The 15,457-nt window shown below is 41.1% G+C and overlaps 1 protein-coding gene across 6 annotated transcripts in view; it reads right to left on the minus strand.

Annotated features, from left to right (window-relative positions):
• Positions 1–15,457, minus strand: part of LOC140425238 (DNA topoisomerase 2-beta-like) — a 254,600-nt gene that overhangs the window by 156,174 nt on the left and 82,969 nt on the right. For all 6 annotated transcript variants that reach the window (XM_072509323.1, XM_072509327.1, XM_072509325.1 and 3 more), the window contains 6 exons: positions 13,661–13,873; positions 9,313–9,486; positions 9,066–9,167; positions 8,832–8,969; positions 5,484–5,622; positions 3,646–3,803 (listed from right to left, as the gene is read on the minus strand). In XM_072509323.1, coding sequence (XP_072365424.1) covers positions 3,646–3,803; positions 5,484–5,622; positions 8,832–8,969; positions 9,066–9,167; positions 9,313–9,486; positions 13,661–13,873 — 924 coding nt within the window. The remainder of the gene's footprint in view (positions 1–3,645; positions 3,804–5,483; positions 5,623–8,831; positions 8,970–9,065; positions 9,168–9,312; positions 9,487–13,660; positions 13,874–15,457) is intronic.

Below are 15,457 nucleotides of genomic sequence, written 5' to 3' on the forward strand. Positions count from 1 at the left end.
TCCCACAGACCAAAGATGTGCAGGTTAGGTGGATTGGCCATGCTAAATTACCCTTAGTGTCCAAAATTGCCCTTAGTGTTGGGTGGGGTTACTGGGTTATGGGGATAGGGTGGAGGTGTGGGCTTGGGTAGGGTGCTCTTTCAAAGAGCCGGTGCAGATTCGATGGGCCGAATGGCCTCCTTCTGCATTGTAAATTCTATGATAATAATTTGCCTTTCCATTTTTTTCGGCCAAAATGGATAACCTCACACTTATCTACATTAAACTTGGCCACACTTATCGTCATTTTCCGCACTGACGAGCTCCGTCAGTACAGGAAGAAAGAGATCGGGACACGATTTTTAAATGCCACCCCAATCTCTCAATTCCCCTCCCACCCCAGGTGCCGTTACGCCTTATCCACAATTGTGTGGGCCAGCGCTAAACGGCACCATGGCAAGGTCTCCCAGGTGCAGGCTTTAGATCCCAGGTCTTGGGAAGACACCGGTGCAGGCCTATTGAAGTGAGGCTAACTGCTCACTTAGATATGCACATCTGGATCCCGCCCAGTGAGGGCAAGATCCAGATCTCTATGTCCTGTGAGATCTCGTTAGATGTTGCGAGGCATCCTGAGCGTCACAAATCTCATGAGAGACCTCTTGCAAGATTAAACAGCCCCATCATGTCCCAAGTCGGGCGCGACGAGATCACACGATCACGGCCAGAGTGTTGAATTACTTCTAAAGTCTCTCCATCAATAACAATAGCTGTAAATATAGGTGCTTGTCCGGGGGAGGGCTGGTGATGGACTTTGGGTTTGCTGATGTTGAGTGGGAAGGGGTTGAGGCTGTTCTGAATATCGCTTGCAGTGTGGGCCACAAATGTACAGTTGTCAGCATATTCTAAATCGTAGATGTGCTGGAGGGTTACCTCAGTCTGGACTCTTTAACCTGTTGAGGATGTAAAGCATCCTGCCAAGTCAAAATTCAATCATGACCCCTTGTGGAAATTGGGCACAAATGAGTTCCATGAGCATGCACAGAATTTCATAGGAAAGTTTAATATTGAGAATTATTTACAATTAGGTTGTAGGTTAGTTAATGGCATTAGAGAAATAATCAAAGAATGTCAACCCAATATAGTTTATGCTGAATTTTGGGACACTAGCTCATCTTATGACCTGGTCTTAGCATCACACTCTCAATTGACAAGTGAGAACATACATATGGCCCTTAATCCAGTGAGGCGAAGTTGAACTAGTATTGTTGTGGAACCATCCACCTCCCTAGCAATTAAAATTATCAGCTGCGTTCTCTAAATTCAAAGGCCTATTGTGCAAAGAAAAACAAGTGTTAAAACATTTAGCCTTGTGCATTAAATCAGTGAAGTTTAACTGATGATGTTTAAGAGGAATCACTTTCTTTCACATTATGAACTATCTTTGATTTAGGAAGTTTAGAATTATGTTCTGTATTTAGCTTTCGTAACTATAGTTCTTTTAAATGTTCATAGAACAAAGAACAAAGAAAAGTACAGCACAGGAACAGGCCCTTCGGCCCACCAAGCCCGTGCCGACCATGCTGCCCGACTAAACCACAATCTTCTACACTTCCTGGGTCCGTATCCCTCTATTCCCATCCTATTCATGTATTTGTCAAGATGCCCGTTAAATGCACTTTCGTCCCAGCTTCCACCACCTCCTCCGGCAGCGAGTTCCAGGCACCCACTTCCCTCTATGTAAAAAACTTGCCTCGTACATCTACTCTAAACCTTGCCCCTCGCACCTTAAACCTATACCCCCTAGTAATTGACCCCTCCACCCTGGGGAAAAGCCTCTGACTATCCGCTCTGCCTATGCCCCTCATACTTTTGTAGACCGCTATCAGATCGCCCCTCAACCTCCGTTGTTCCAGTGAGAACAAACCGGATACAGAACTGGCTAGGTCACAGAAGGCAGAGAGTAGCAATGGAAGGGTGCGTTTCTAATTGGAAGGCTGTGACTAGTGGTGTTCTGCAGGGATCAGTGCTGGGACCTTTGCTGTTCGTAGTATATATAAATGATTTGGAGGAAAATGTAACTGGTCTGATTAGTAAGTTTGCAGATGACACAAAGGTTGGTGGAATTGCGGATAGCGATGAGGACTGTCAGAGGATACAGCAGGATTTAGATCGTTTGGAGACTTGAGCGGAGAGATGGCAGATGGCGTTTAATCCGGACAAATGTGAGGTAATGCATTTTGGAAGGTCTAATGCAGGTCGGGAATATACAGTGAATGGTAGAACCCTCAAGAGTATTGACAGTCAGAGAGATCTAGGTGTATAGGTCCACAGGTCACTGAAAGGGGCAACACAGGTGGAGAAGGTAGTCAAGAAGGCAGACGGCATGCTTGCCTTCATTGGCTGGGGCATTGAGCATAAGAATTGGCAAGTCATGTTGCAGCTGTATAGAACCTTAGTTAGGCCACACTTGGGAGTATAGTGTTCAATTCTGGTCGCCACACTACCAGAAGGATGTGGAGGCTTTAGAGAGGGTGCAGAAGAGATTTACCAGGATGTTGCCTGGTATGGAGGGCATTAGCTATGAGGAGCGGTTGAATCTCGGTTTGTTCTCACGTCACTGTGTGTTCGTTGAATGTGTTGTGTTATACTGAGCAATCACTTTCAAGCATTGACTTTATATGTATTTTATATAGATTTTGTATACCTTATGTAATATTTGTAAAGCTATTGTGTATTTTTAACTGACTTATACCAAGCGCTGACAGATAAAACAAAAATATAAAATAGCAAAACAGTACTCTCATCAAAAACCTATCGAAACGCGTCTGTTTAAATAAGGTTCTACAGGACATACTGATGCCTATAGAACAATTCGACATATGGACTGAATGATCCATCCATGTTCCCAGAAATAACCTGTGTTATCTCAAATTAAAGCAGACATCAAAACCATTCTCACTTATGTTCTATCCATAATCTATATAACTTCAAAAGTACTACCCACTTTGTAAACTTCTATATTAGTATTAAGGATTATAAGCAACTTTACCACTGTATCCTTTGCCTTAAAAATAAAGTAACTCATTCCAAGTAACCAGAGAGAGAAAAACATCATCCAGCAAAATGGCCTTGAAAAACATACTCCGATTTAATACCAGTTAAGCAGTCTGAGAAGATGAGCTCAAGGTATCATTCATGGGAGCATGACGGCATATTTCCCTTATCCTGAACAAATGGGCAAGGAAGGGATCATAACACATTCTTTTATCTAAGCAAGAAACAAATCTGAATGAGGGATGGTCCCACAGGAAATTGACATCTTGGCCAGTCAGGGAATAATGGAAAATGGTACTAACAGGTGATCATCACCCTTGAGAAACCATATCAGAAACTGATCATGCACCACCGAGACCAATCATAGGTTGATCACGCCCCCCTCAACACAACTTAAAATACAGCAAACACAATTTGCCCCGATTTCTTAGTTAGCACGTCGATAATATCTCACCAGAACTGTTATTCTGTGGTGTCTCAACAGCTTTACAGTAGTTTTACATGCAAGAGATTTCTATCTGTCCCAGGGTCAGAAAGACAAATCCCTCATTCAAAACTGTGAAAGCATAATGGAATCTTAATTTATATTGCATCACTTTAGTGCAAACGTACCTGTTTGTGTGAAGCTTCTCGAACATTGAGAATTTTACCCCTCAATGGGAACACACCATATCTGTCACGCCCAATAACAGCCAGACCTGACACAGCCAAGGTTTTGGCTGAATCTCCTTCAGTCAGAATCAATGTACAGTCTGAAGAATGTCTTCCACCTGATTCAGAAACATATACATGTCCTTTAACTTGCATCTTACTCATTAAAGACTGATGTTACACTAACTTATGAAAAAACATTTTACACTCAAATATATATTTTTTATACTTTCATGGGATGTGGGTGTCGCTGCCAAGGCCTGCATTTATGTCCATCCCTAACTGCCCTGGAGAAGGGGGCGGTGGGCTGCCTTCTTAAACTGCTGTAGTCCATGTGCTTTGTAGGTACATGGTACAGGTCATGGGTCAAGAAGGTGCTGTCGAAGGAGCCTTGGTGATTTGCTGCACTGCATCTTGCAGATGGTTCACACTGTTGCCACTGTGCATCAGTGGTGGAGAGAGTTAAAGGTGGTGGATGGGGTGCCAATCAAGTGGGCTGATTTGTCTTGGATGGTGTTGAGTTACTTGAATGTTGTTGGAACTGTACTCCAGGCAAGTGGAGAGTATTGAATCACACTCCTGACCTGTGCCTTGTAAATAGATAGTGGCAGGTATTAGGGAGTCCGGAGGCGAGATACCCACTGCAAATTTTCCAGCCTTAGATCTGCTCTTGTAGTCACAATATTTATATGGTTCAGTTCAATTTCTGGTCATTGGATGTTGATAGTGGGGGATTCAGCGATGGTAATGCCATTGAATATCATGGGGAGATGGTTGCATTATATCTTGTTGAAGATGGTCATTGCCTGGTACTTGTGTGGCACAAATGTTACTTGCCATTTACCAGCCCAAACGGAATTTTGTCGAGGTCTTGTTGAATATAGGCACGGACTGCTTCAATACCCGCGGAGTCGTGAATATTGCTGTATACAATCATCAGAGAGCATCTCTACTTCTGGTGTTATGATAGAGATGAAGATGAAGCAGCCTAGGACCTTGACTGTGTCAGCTCTCTGAGGAAATCCTACAATTATGTCCTGGGATTTAAATGATTGACTGCCAACCACCACAACCATCTTTCTTTGCGTTAGGTACCACTCCAACCAGTGGAGGGTTTTTCCCGATTCCCATTGACCCAGTTTTGAGAATTTATTGACTTGTTCAGTCTCACAGCTCTCCTGCCACTCAATCCAGGCACAAACCCCAGATGTCAGTAAGGACTGTGCAGAGTCAACAGGGCTGGCTGTACATCAGTTCCGGTGCTTAGGTCAGTGCGGGATGGTCCATCCAGTTTCATTCCTTTGTAGCGGTTTGATACAGCTGAGTGGCTAGAGGGTGTTTAAGAACCAACCATATTAAATCTGGAGTCACATGTAGGTCAGATCATCTAAGGATGGCAGATTTCCATCCTTAAAGGACATTAAGGATGTCCTTTTTACAACAATTAGCAATGGTTTTTTACGACAATTAGCAATGATTTCATGGTGGTCACTATTACCGAGACTAGCTTTTAATACCAGAATTATTAACTGAATTGAAATTCCATCAGCTGCTGTGGTGCAATTTGAACTCAGTCTACAGAACATTAGCTTGGGCTCTGGACTACTAGTCCAGTGAAATTATCACTATACTATTGCCTCCCTATTGAAATTTTGGTAACTACTGTAGTTTCAAATATGAAACAAGCTCTCACTAGGATCATAACATGAATCAGCCATTCTATTTTTAACCATGGTTATAAAAGGTAGCTTATGTCATTGTTATTCTAGTAAATATAAAAGCAAAAACACTTACTGTACCTGCATCATTGGCATCATCCAGTTTTGGAATGCCTTTGATTTTGCTGTGTTTTACAGAGGAACACTTCTTGTTTAATTGAGTCTGGGCTTTAAATTTGACCCAATTTAGTATACTTTCAACAATGCCACAGTTGTTTGCCTAGAAGGACCAAATAAATTTTCATCTCCTTTAAAATCACATGAAAAAGAAAACCTTAATGCAAAACAACTTATCCTTAACCATACAAAATGGAATAAAAACCCCAAGAATAATGAACTCTTGAGAAACCTGCAACACAAGTTTCCAACATATCAGAAACAGGTATTAAATAGCACTTTTACTGCAGAGAATCATGCTGGAGGGAGAGAGAAAGGATTGACACCTAGCTACAATGGAAGGAATAAAGGAAATCGATAGTTTGGTCAAAAAGGTTGATTCTGAGTGGGCGCTTTAAAACTCAAGTGAGTTGAGGTCATGAAGATGAGACAAACAGTTTCAGAGGCAAGAGTTAAAATTGCTTCCAATACTAGATAAAAGGGATGGGGGTGGGGGAAAAAGACATGAAGAAACATGAAAGGATAGTGGAGAAGGACACAGTAACAGAGGAGGAAGAATGACATAAACTTATGAGGAGATTTGAAGATGAAGTTTTAAAATTAAATGTCTTGGGACGGAGCTGCGAGAGAGCCAACATATGTCAACAAAGAGAGGCATGATGGATGAGTGAAAGATAGTGGTGGACAAGGTGAGTGGCTGAACTTCGGACAAACTGGAGTTTATTAGGGGTAAAGGATTTGAGTTTGGAAAGAAGGATGTTGGAAAGATTGAGTTTGGGAAATAAGACCATACGAAATAGGAACAGGAATAGGATCCTATAGGTTTCAATGAGATCACCTCTCATTCTTCTAAATTCTAATTAGAGTCCCAATCTGTTTAACCTTTGCTAATAAGACAATCCCTCCAGTACTCCAGATGTGCTCTCACCTATAACCTTGTACAGTTGCAGTAAGACTTCCCTACTCTTATACTTCAAACCTCTAGAATAAAGGCCAACATTTCAGCCTTCCTGAGTGCATGATGCACCTGTGTGCTAGCTTTCTGTGCTCATGCACAAGTACCCCCAAGTGCCTTTGTGCTGCAGCTTTCTGCGGTTTTTCTCCATTTAAATAATACTTTTGTTGTTAATTCCAAAATGAACTTCACATTTTCCCACATTATACTCCAATGGCCAATCTTTTTGCCCTCTTACTTAACCTATCAATATCTCTTTGCAAATTATTTGTATCCCTCTCACAACTTACCTTTCCACCTATTTTTGCAAATTTGGCTACAGTACATTTGATTCCTTCCTCCAAGTCATTAATATATCTTGTAAACAGTTGCAGTCCCAGCACTACTCCCTGTGGAACCCCACAGGCCACCAACCTGAAAAAGAATCCCTTTTCCCCACTCGCTGTTTCCTGCCCATTAGCCAATTCTCTATCCATGCCAATATATTACCTCCAACACCATGGGCTCTTGCATAACTTAACCTTTTGTGATGTACCTTGTTGAACGCCCTCTGGAAGTCCAAATACAACACATCTACTGGTTCCCTTGTTGCAACTTCCCGGAAAACTCAAATAAATTAGTCAGACACGATTTCCTTTCATGAAGCCACGCTGACTCTGCTTGATTAGATTATGATTTTCCAAATGTGCTGCTATTACTTCTGAAATAATTGATTTCAACAATCAGACTACAGTTACCCACTTTTTGCCTCCCACCCCACCTTCTGAATAGGGGTGTAACATTTTCCAATCCTCCAGTACTTTGTGTACCCGGTAGCACAGTGGTTAGCACTGCTACCTCACAGCTCCAGGGATCCAGGTAATTCTGACCTTGGGTGACTGTCTGTGTGGAATTTTCACATTCTCCCTGCCCCTGCATGGGTGTCCTCAGAGTGCTCCCGTTTCCTCGCAGTCCAAAAATGTGCAGGTTAGGTGAATTGGCCATGCTAAATTGCCCCTTAAGAGTCCAAAGGTTAGGTTGGGTTGAGGGGGAGTGGGCCTGGGTAGGGTGCATTTTCAAAGGGTCAGTACAGACTCGATGGGCCAAATGCCCTCCTGTTGCACTGTAGAGATTCTTTGATTCTATTCTCCGATTCTCCAGAATCCAAGGGTTCTTGGAAAATTACAACCAATGCACTATCTCGGTAGCTACTACTTTTAGGATCCTAGGTTGCAAGCTAACGGGACCAGGGGACGTATCTGCCTTTAGCCCCATTAGTATGTCTAATACTACTTCTCGAGAGATGGTGATGGTATTTAATTGCTCCCTCATTTTTGTAAGTATTAGTGGAATGCTCAAAGTATCTTCCACCATAAAGACTGGTGCAAGCTATCTGTGTAACTCCTCTGCCATTTCCTTGTTCCCCATAATTATCTCCCCAGATTCATTTTCTAACAAAGCAAGTGGCCTGAATGACCCTTTCCTATACTTACATGACATATATTAGTAATCCCTTTGCAATAGATCGCTATCATATTTTCAGAATAACCCTTACCTTTAAAAAAAACCATCCACTTTCCCATTTGCACCGGGGCCCTGAAATTCACTGGGAGTGGGGTTTCAACATCACAATGCATATCGTTTTTTTTTTAATCCAACAGATTTCCTGCCCATAAGCCAGCCTGTTGAAAGATGGGAAAGTTCTACAGACAGAGCGGCAGCTCAGGATAATTAAGCTGCACAGTTGTTGGGGGTGCAGATCGTAGGATTTGTGAGGAGTAGCAGGAGTGAATACAGCATGGTTGGAAGGGCTGGGAAGTTCACAGCGGGACAGCGAGAGAATCAGAGATCTTGTAGAAAGGCGACTCAGTAGAGCCAAGGTGATGTGCCACGTCAGATTAGGTGTTGATGATTGCGAGGGTAGAGGTGGGGGAGAATCAATGTGGAGTAAGATTTTGGAGATAGTGAGGGGGTTTAAACTGGGTTTGCTTGTTGGGCCTCAAGGAAACACTCCTGCTCCTCCTACCCACCAGTAGAGAGTAAGAGAACTTATCCCAATGGATCCACAGCCCTTTTCATCTCCCTTTACCTGTTGTGTTTTCAATACCCAAGAAACCCAGTCAAAGGTACAAAATAGCAAAAATGGAAGCGCGTAACCTCCTTAAAAAGTTTCAACGATTGATCCACTTCCCAAGAACGGATTGCTCATCTGCTCTCTTAAAACCAGAAGTGGGCGGCTTCCTGTTCCAATTTAATATTTAACCTGCCACCCAAACCTAAACCCACCCATTTTTGTGGGTTAAAATCAACTCCATGTCAATAAGCAAATTACTAACATAAAATTGCAAATATTGATGCATTAACATTGAAATACTAACTGCTTTGAAGAACCTCTCAGAAAGGACACACTTGGAGCCAAAGTTCTTTGGTTGAAGAGTCATGTTTTCTTTTGTTTGAGAATCAAATGTTGGGTTTTCAATCAGGCAGTTCACAAAGACCCATATATGATTTTTTACCTATGTAAAAAGAGAATACGCATATATTTTTTTTTCTCAAGTTAATGACATGGTTTTTGGTGAAAAGTTGCAGGTACAATTCTGCTAATAACTAACCTGAAAAGGTTTCACTGATACGCCAGCTTTGTTCTTCTTTTTTACAACTTCAATCAGTTTACTAACAATCTGATCAACTACATAATCAGCATGTCTACCACCCTGTGAAAGTAAGATTTCCATTAAATTCAGAAACTTGATCATTCTAATATGGAAAGAAAAATAAGTATAAAGTTTCTTACTTTCAAAAAGCAATGGTTGAATGCAAGGGTAACTCACAAAAGTGCACTAGTTCTCAAATACCAACCTTCGTAGTAGCAATGCTATTTACAAAGCTGATTTGCTGGAAGCCTTTCTCACTCATGGTCAGGCACACTTCCCAACGATCATGCACAGATTCATGAACCACCTTTAGTGCTACGCCAGTTTCATCCAATTTATCTTTCACATAAAGATCAACATAGCTCCGGAACCCATTTATCTATCAGGCAAAAAATAAAATAAGTCGTCAAAATCAAAACATACATCATACATAGATATCATTAGCTGCTTTTCCTTACCTCCAATCCGCTATTCTTTTTCCCTCCTGCATCCCATTTTTTGAAGCATGCTGTAATTTTTAATGCACTTTCACCCTGAATGAAAGCTATCCCCACAATAAAAATATGTTCATTTTGTAATCATTCATTTACTGCGCTAAAGTTTTGAGTGAATATGTTTGTAATAGGAGGGTGATGCTGGAGCAGGGTGGGTACTTAGTGGCCTGATGTAAAGTCACAAAGACAAACTTGGACAAGAATAATTCAGCCATTCTTAGCTTATGTTTCTAGGTAATGTGCAAAGTTCTTCCATCAACACAGCATTCTTAAATATTTCCATATTCCACTTAAAGTGTAACAAACTTCTTATAATCAACCCAAACTCTTGTCTTTTGCGAGCTTGAAGCCATCTTCACCTGCCCTTGAGCATTTTAATTTAAATACCAGATTTACCTTCTTTGAAATATTCAATACCAGGGAAGTCACCTGTTACTTTCTTTCAAGGTTGAAAGGCCCATATTTATCTTGCCCTTCTCATGAAATAGATTGTTCTTCTGGTCATTAATGCCTTCCCCCATTGTGGCACTAACCAACAAATGGACCTGGACTGCAGGCACAGTTCAGCAAGACACTGAACAGTTTAAGCACAACTTATTTTGATATACATTCTACTTTAAACTCTGGATTATATTTGCTCGTTTGCTACTTCATATCATTGGGCACATTTAGTGCACTGCCTATTAATAACCCAACATATTTTTCAACATCATTCAAAGAGTATTTCAGCTGCCCATTTATTTCTCTGAGCAACAATGTACATTCATCAATCAAACTTCAATAGTCACTACTTCAATCATATATACTCGGGAAATTAATTGTATATTTTAAGAGCTGTCTCTTCAGATTCAGCTGTGTCTGCGTGAGTTTCCTCCGGGTGCTCCGGTTTCCTCCCACAGTCCAAAGATGTGCAGGTTAGGTGGATTGGCCATGCTAAATTGCCCTCAAGTGCCCAAAAAGGTGGGTGGGGTTAAGGGATAGTGTGGAGGTGTGGGCTTGGGTAAGGTGCTCTTTCCAAGGACCGGTGCAGGCTCGATGGGCCGAATGGCCTCCTTCTGCACTGTACATTCTATGATTCTATGATACAGTACTCCTTGTTTGGGATCATTGGCAACTTTCATGAATTTGCATTGTAATTCTGAACTCAAGTTGCTAATGTAAATCGGACAAAATTAGGAATCTGAATAGCAATGGCTAGAACAGTCTACTGGGGAGCATTCCCATTTGAACTTCACTCCCTGAACAAGCACACATTGCATCTTGCCAGCCAACTAATTTCTCAGCAATTCTCAAGTTTGGCTTTAAATTCCCACTGCTTTACATCTAAGTATTGCCCTTAATATTAAGCAGCAGCCTGCCTGAATTTTATCAAAATATGTTTTGGAGAATCTTTTGGTTTAGACATTGAACCAAAGTCCTAACTGCTCTTTAGGTGGACGCAGACGATCCCATGGTACTATATCAAAGAACAGCTGAGTTATCCTGATGTCCTGTCCAATAATTATCCCTCAATTAACAACACAGAAAAATTATCTGGTCATTATCTCATTACTGTTCATGGAATCTTGTTATATACAAATTAGCTACCACATTTCATACATTACAACATCTAGAATATAATTCTTTGACTGGAAAGTGCTGTGAAACATCCAGTAATCAAGAAAGGAGTTATATTATATAAATGCAAGTCTTTATTTTCAAGCCAGGTACACCATATTGTAAGGCTTTAAAACAATCTGCCCAGGATGTTATCTTTTCAAAACACATTCAAGGAGGTCGGGAAGGCAAAGCCTCCATTTCTGAATGTGTCGGTTGTCATTTACTGGGTCATGATCATGGAACCATTTGTAAATATTACTGATAAAAGGTGTGATTATTTTACTAGCTATGAATGTGAAGCTGACAAAATTGTAGTTATTTGTTACCCTCTTTGAAAATGGGCATCAGCTGTGCTAGCGTCTAACGTACAAAGAAATTCCCAGCAGCTCTTTCCTGACAAGGATCAACATCTCATAACCCATGTCTTAGCAAATGCCATTTTTCCTATTTGATTCAGATAGAAGTTGCTAATTCGACAGTATTACAAAAAATGGAGTTTGAACCTATATGCATATTTTTTAAGAGTCCAATGTAGTTAAAATCAACTTTTTTTAAACCAATCTTGGGAAAATGCTGACGGATTTAACGAGATGATTTTTTTTTTGTTAACATTTATACTCCAGGTGAAAAATGCCAGCATTGGGGAAATAAATCATTTTTCTACATGACACGCATTTTTAGAGGATGGGAAAAGTACTATTTTGTATAATGAAGTCCTCATTCACTGACTAAATTATCCTAAACTAACGTAAGTGTGATCACTGGTGACACATCTTGAATAAGGTGAAAAGCAAATCTAAGCAATGATAGGTAATGATATATGGCGAGGAGCCAGTGATTGAACAGAACACAATAATAGTGAGGCACATTAGAGAAGGGCACAGCAGCATATGGGATAAGTCAGGGGTCCCCAAAGTGTTCCATCCAGGGAACCCTTTTGATCTCTCAAGAGTACCGAAGGAACCCAGAGAAATATTCTTATTGTATTGAAGGATTAATCCACAAACAATTATTACTGCTCAATAGGCACAAACACACAAAACCCAACTTGAAAGTTGTTTCTATATCTTATATGTGTCTACATTTTTATAATGAAAAGTTCTGTTATTCAAAAATACTTCCAAGTTTAACTTTTTGTCATTTTTAATGGGAGCACCCACTCACACACCCTCACCATCACTCACACAATCTCCCTGCTCTCAGAACCCCCCCCCCCCCCCCCACCCCCCTCACCCCCAACCCGCTCCAGCCCCGGCTCTTCCCGAGGCCTCCCTCCAGCCCTGGCTCTTCCCCCCTGCCGCCCCCCCCCCTCCTCCCCGGATCATGGCCAAACTGACCATGGATCCCCTGGGGAGTCTCACAGAACCCCATTTTGGGAACCCCTGGAATAAGTAATGGTGCTATAATGGATGAGAGGGGAGGCTCAAGGAGGTGTAGAACTGCAGAATTTGATATTGAGGATTCCTTTCCAGTGATCTCCTGCACCCTAACCCCAGCACTAGAACCTCACCTGCCAATCTGCACCTGTAAATCCATGTTCCCTTTACCTGCCCAATGTCTCATGACTTGCATTCACTTCCTCATTATGTTGCGACGCACACCCAAAAAGGAAAAGACAGCAGAAAAAGAAAAAGCAAAACAAAGAGATAGAGAGAAAAACAGTAAGCAGCACCATTTGGGCAATAGAAACAGCTAAGATGGAGACAATATGCCTTCGGCTAACTCTACAGGAGATCCACTAATAACTTAAATAATTGCTTTTGCTAACCAGGAGGAAAAGATTCAGTTTAACTACAGTTTTGGAAATCTATCATTCAACAAAATTTAGCTCAGAAAAGTTACATTTTAAACTTGTGCTATGAATGTTCTTCACCCCATTGTCACCTGTCCTTTAACTGGAGGGGCTGAACAGTTTGAGATGTACCCTTCCCCATAGTCTTCAATACAACTCCCATGGTTGGTCAACGTGTTTGCAATTTATACATGATGGAGATCAACTATGCCAGTTTTCCTCTCTATGGAAACAATTCCCTTCTACACCACGCACCAGCTCATAAGAGATAAACTTAGAACAGGATGCTGAAAGCACCACCCCCTGATAAGACACAGGTTTGGAAATGTAATCTCTTCTACTCAGATTAGCATTTTAGCAAAAACGTTGCAGTGGATTATCTAGCACAGATCAATTTGCCAACTGGAAACAATATAAACCAGTCCCCCCTGCCCACTCTTGCACACTTTAAATGTTCCACGTAGATTCCATAGCCTAGAATATTTCTTCAAGGCACAACAAAAGAAAGCAAACTCTACAAACTGAAGGTAATTTTAACATCCGGCAAAAACTTGGTTTAAAAATATAGATCTTTCAGTTAGAAGCAAAATGCTAATACATGTTATCTACTGATTGCCTCTAACCATCCTACAAGTAATTTAAACCATTTAAATTTTTTAAAAACTTACTGGCAGTTTCTTTCCATTGAACATGACTTTGACTCCCTTACACGACCCAGCCAGATCATAAGCTCTTCGTGTTAAGAGTGCCACTATATCTTTATCTAGTTTTTCCATCTTGAATTTTGACAGATCAGGTTGGAATGTAATACATGTATAATCATCACCATCAAAGTACTTTATCTTCGGATCAGATGATTTGTTCATATTATTTGTCCATGTCTGTTTAAAGAAAACATAAATACTTGAAGTTTTGTTAAATTCCATCTCATTCATAGCTTAGGTATTAAATTTAACAAATATTGCTGTTTTTATTTTGCACACGTTTCTAACATTTTGCGTGTTGTTGTTTACAGTTTAGAAATTACAAATGGTCTCTCATCCACGATTAAAGGCATAAATGTAAAAGGAGCCACACACACGCAATTCGAACGATGCTGGACTCCTTGCTAACTCAGCAGGCTGAGAGGAGCTTTTTGTTTGCAAAACAAGTTATATGAGTTTGGAAACAAGCCGTGTAGATACCTGGACTTTCTAAGAAAAAAGAGGGTGAACTATAAGGCCTTGTCCTAGATTCCAAGGATAATATCCTGTGTTTTAATCATTCTACCAATAAAGCATCTAAGGGTTTTTTTGTTGATTTATAAAAACAGACCAGTCTGTGGGGATGCAGCAACACTTATGGAACGCCTCTTCTCTTCAACGCCCAACAATCGGAGGACCAAAGGTTGGTCCTGAATGCTCCTATTTCTAAAGGGGAAGTGGCTCTTGCCTGGTAAGACCCCAGGTCCTGATAGCTTTGGGTTTGAGTATTACAAGGAATTTAAAGATTTGCAAATAGATCCGCTGATCAGCATGTATAGTCACTTAGTTGAAGCAGATCTGCTGTCGCAGATGTTCTGAGAAGAAAATATTTATTTAATTCTGAAGGCAGGCAAGAATCCTGAAGTGTGCGCATCCTATAAGCTCTCCTTATTTGGTTATTGTGGATACCCTCTTCTTTGAAGAGTTTATGGGGAAAACTTGCTCCCATTAATTGCGTTTATTCAGTGGGACCTGCAGAATTGGCCCTCCTTGTCGATATCGTGGTGGGGCAGGGTAGCGTTAAGAAGAATGTGTTGCCGAGGTTATTTTATCCTTTATAGATGCTGCCAATCTTGTTGTCTTTTAGAATCTTAAAGGAAATCTATGGGATACTCAGCTCATTTATATGGAACAAAAAGAAGCCTTACTTGAAGTTGGTTAAGCTGCAGCTCGCTGGCTCAAAAAGAGAGGGGGTGGGGGTGGAGGTGGTTAGGAGTGCTGAATAGTAAAACGTATCAATTAGCCTCTCATCTTAGATTCATAAGGGAATGGGTCAGAGAGACCCCTCCTCCTTTTGGCTCGATGTTGAAGCAGGTCAGTCTGTATACTCCTTACAGGCCCTATTATTTTGCAGGAATTAAGGCTGGGTCAGTCAAGTGCGAAAATCCTATAATTATCAACGCTCTGGAGCATGGAGGGTGGCCCATCAGCTGGAAGGGAGTTCAAAATTAACTTCCTCTCTTTCTCCCATTCAGGGCAACCCGGATTTTCCACCAGGTCTTATGGACCATGGATTCGATATCTGGAGAGATAGAGGTATTTGTATGCTGGGTGACATGTTTAATGGTGCTTCCTGGTCATCTTTTGAGCAGCAGGCGAACAATTTGATATCCCGAGAAACTCCTTTCTTATATGTCTGCAACTTGAAGACTTAATCCTTAAAATGACAACAGGCATCTGGAGGTTTCTGTCACCCCAGTGGAAAACAATTCTGATCTCTGT

The sequence above is a fragment of the Scyliorhinus torazame genome, chromosome 6, assembly GCF_047496885.1.
Source record: "Scyliorhinus torazame isolate Kashiwa2021f chromosome 6, sScyTor2.1, whole genome shotgun sequence".
In the NCBI taxonomy this organism is placed as follows: Eukaryota; Metazoa; Chordata; class Chondrichthyes; order Carcharhiniformes; family Scyliorhinidae; genus Scyliorhinus; species Scyliorhinus torazame.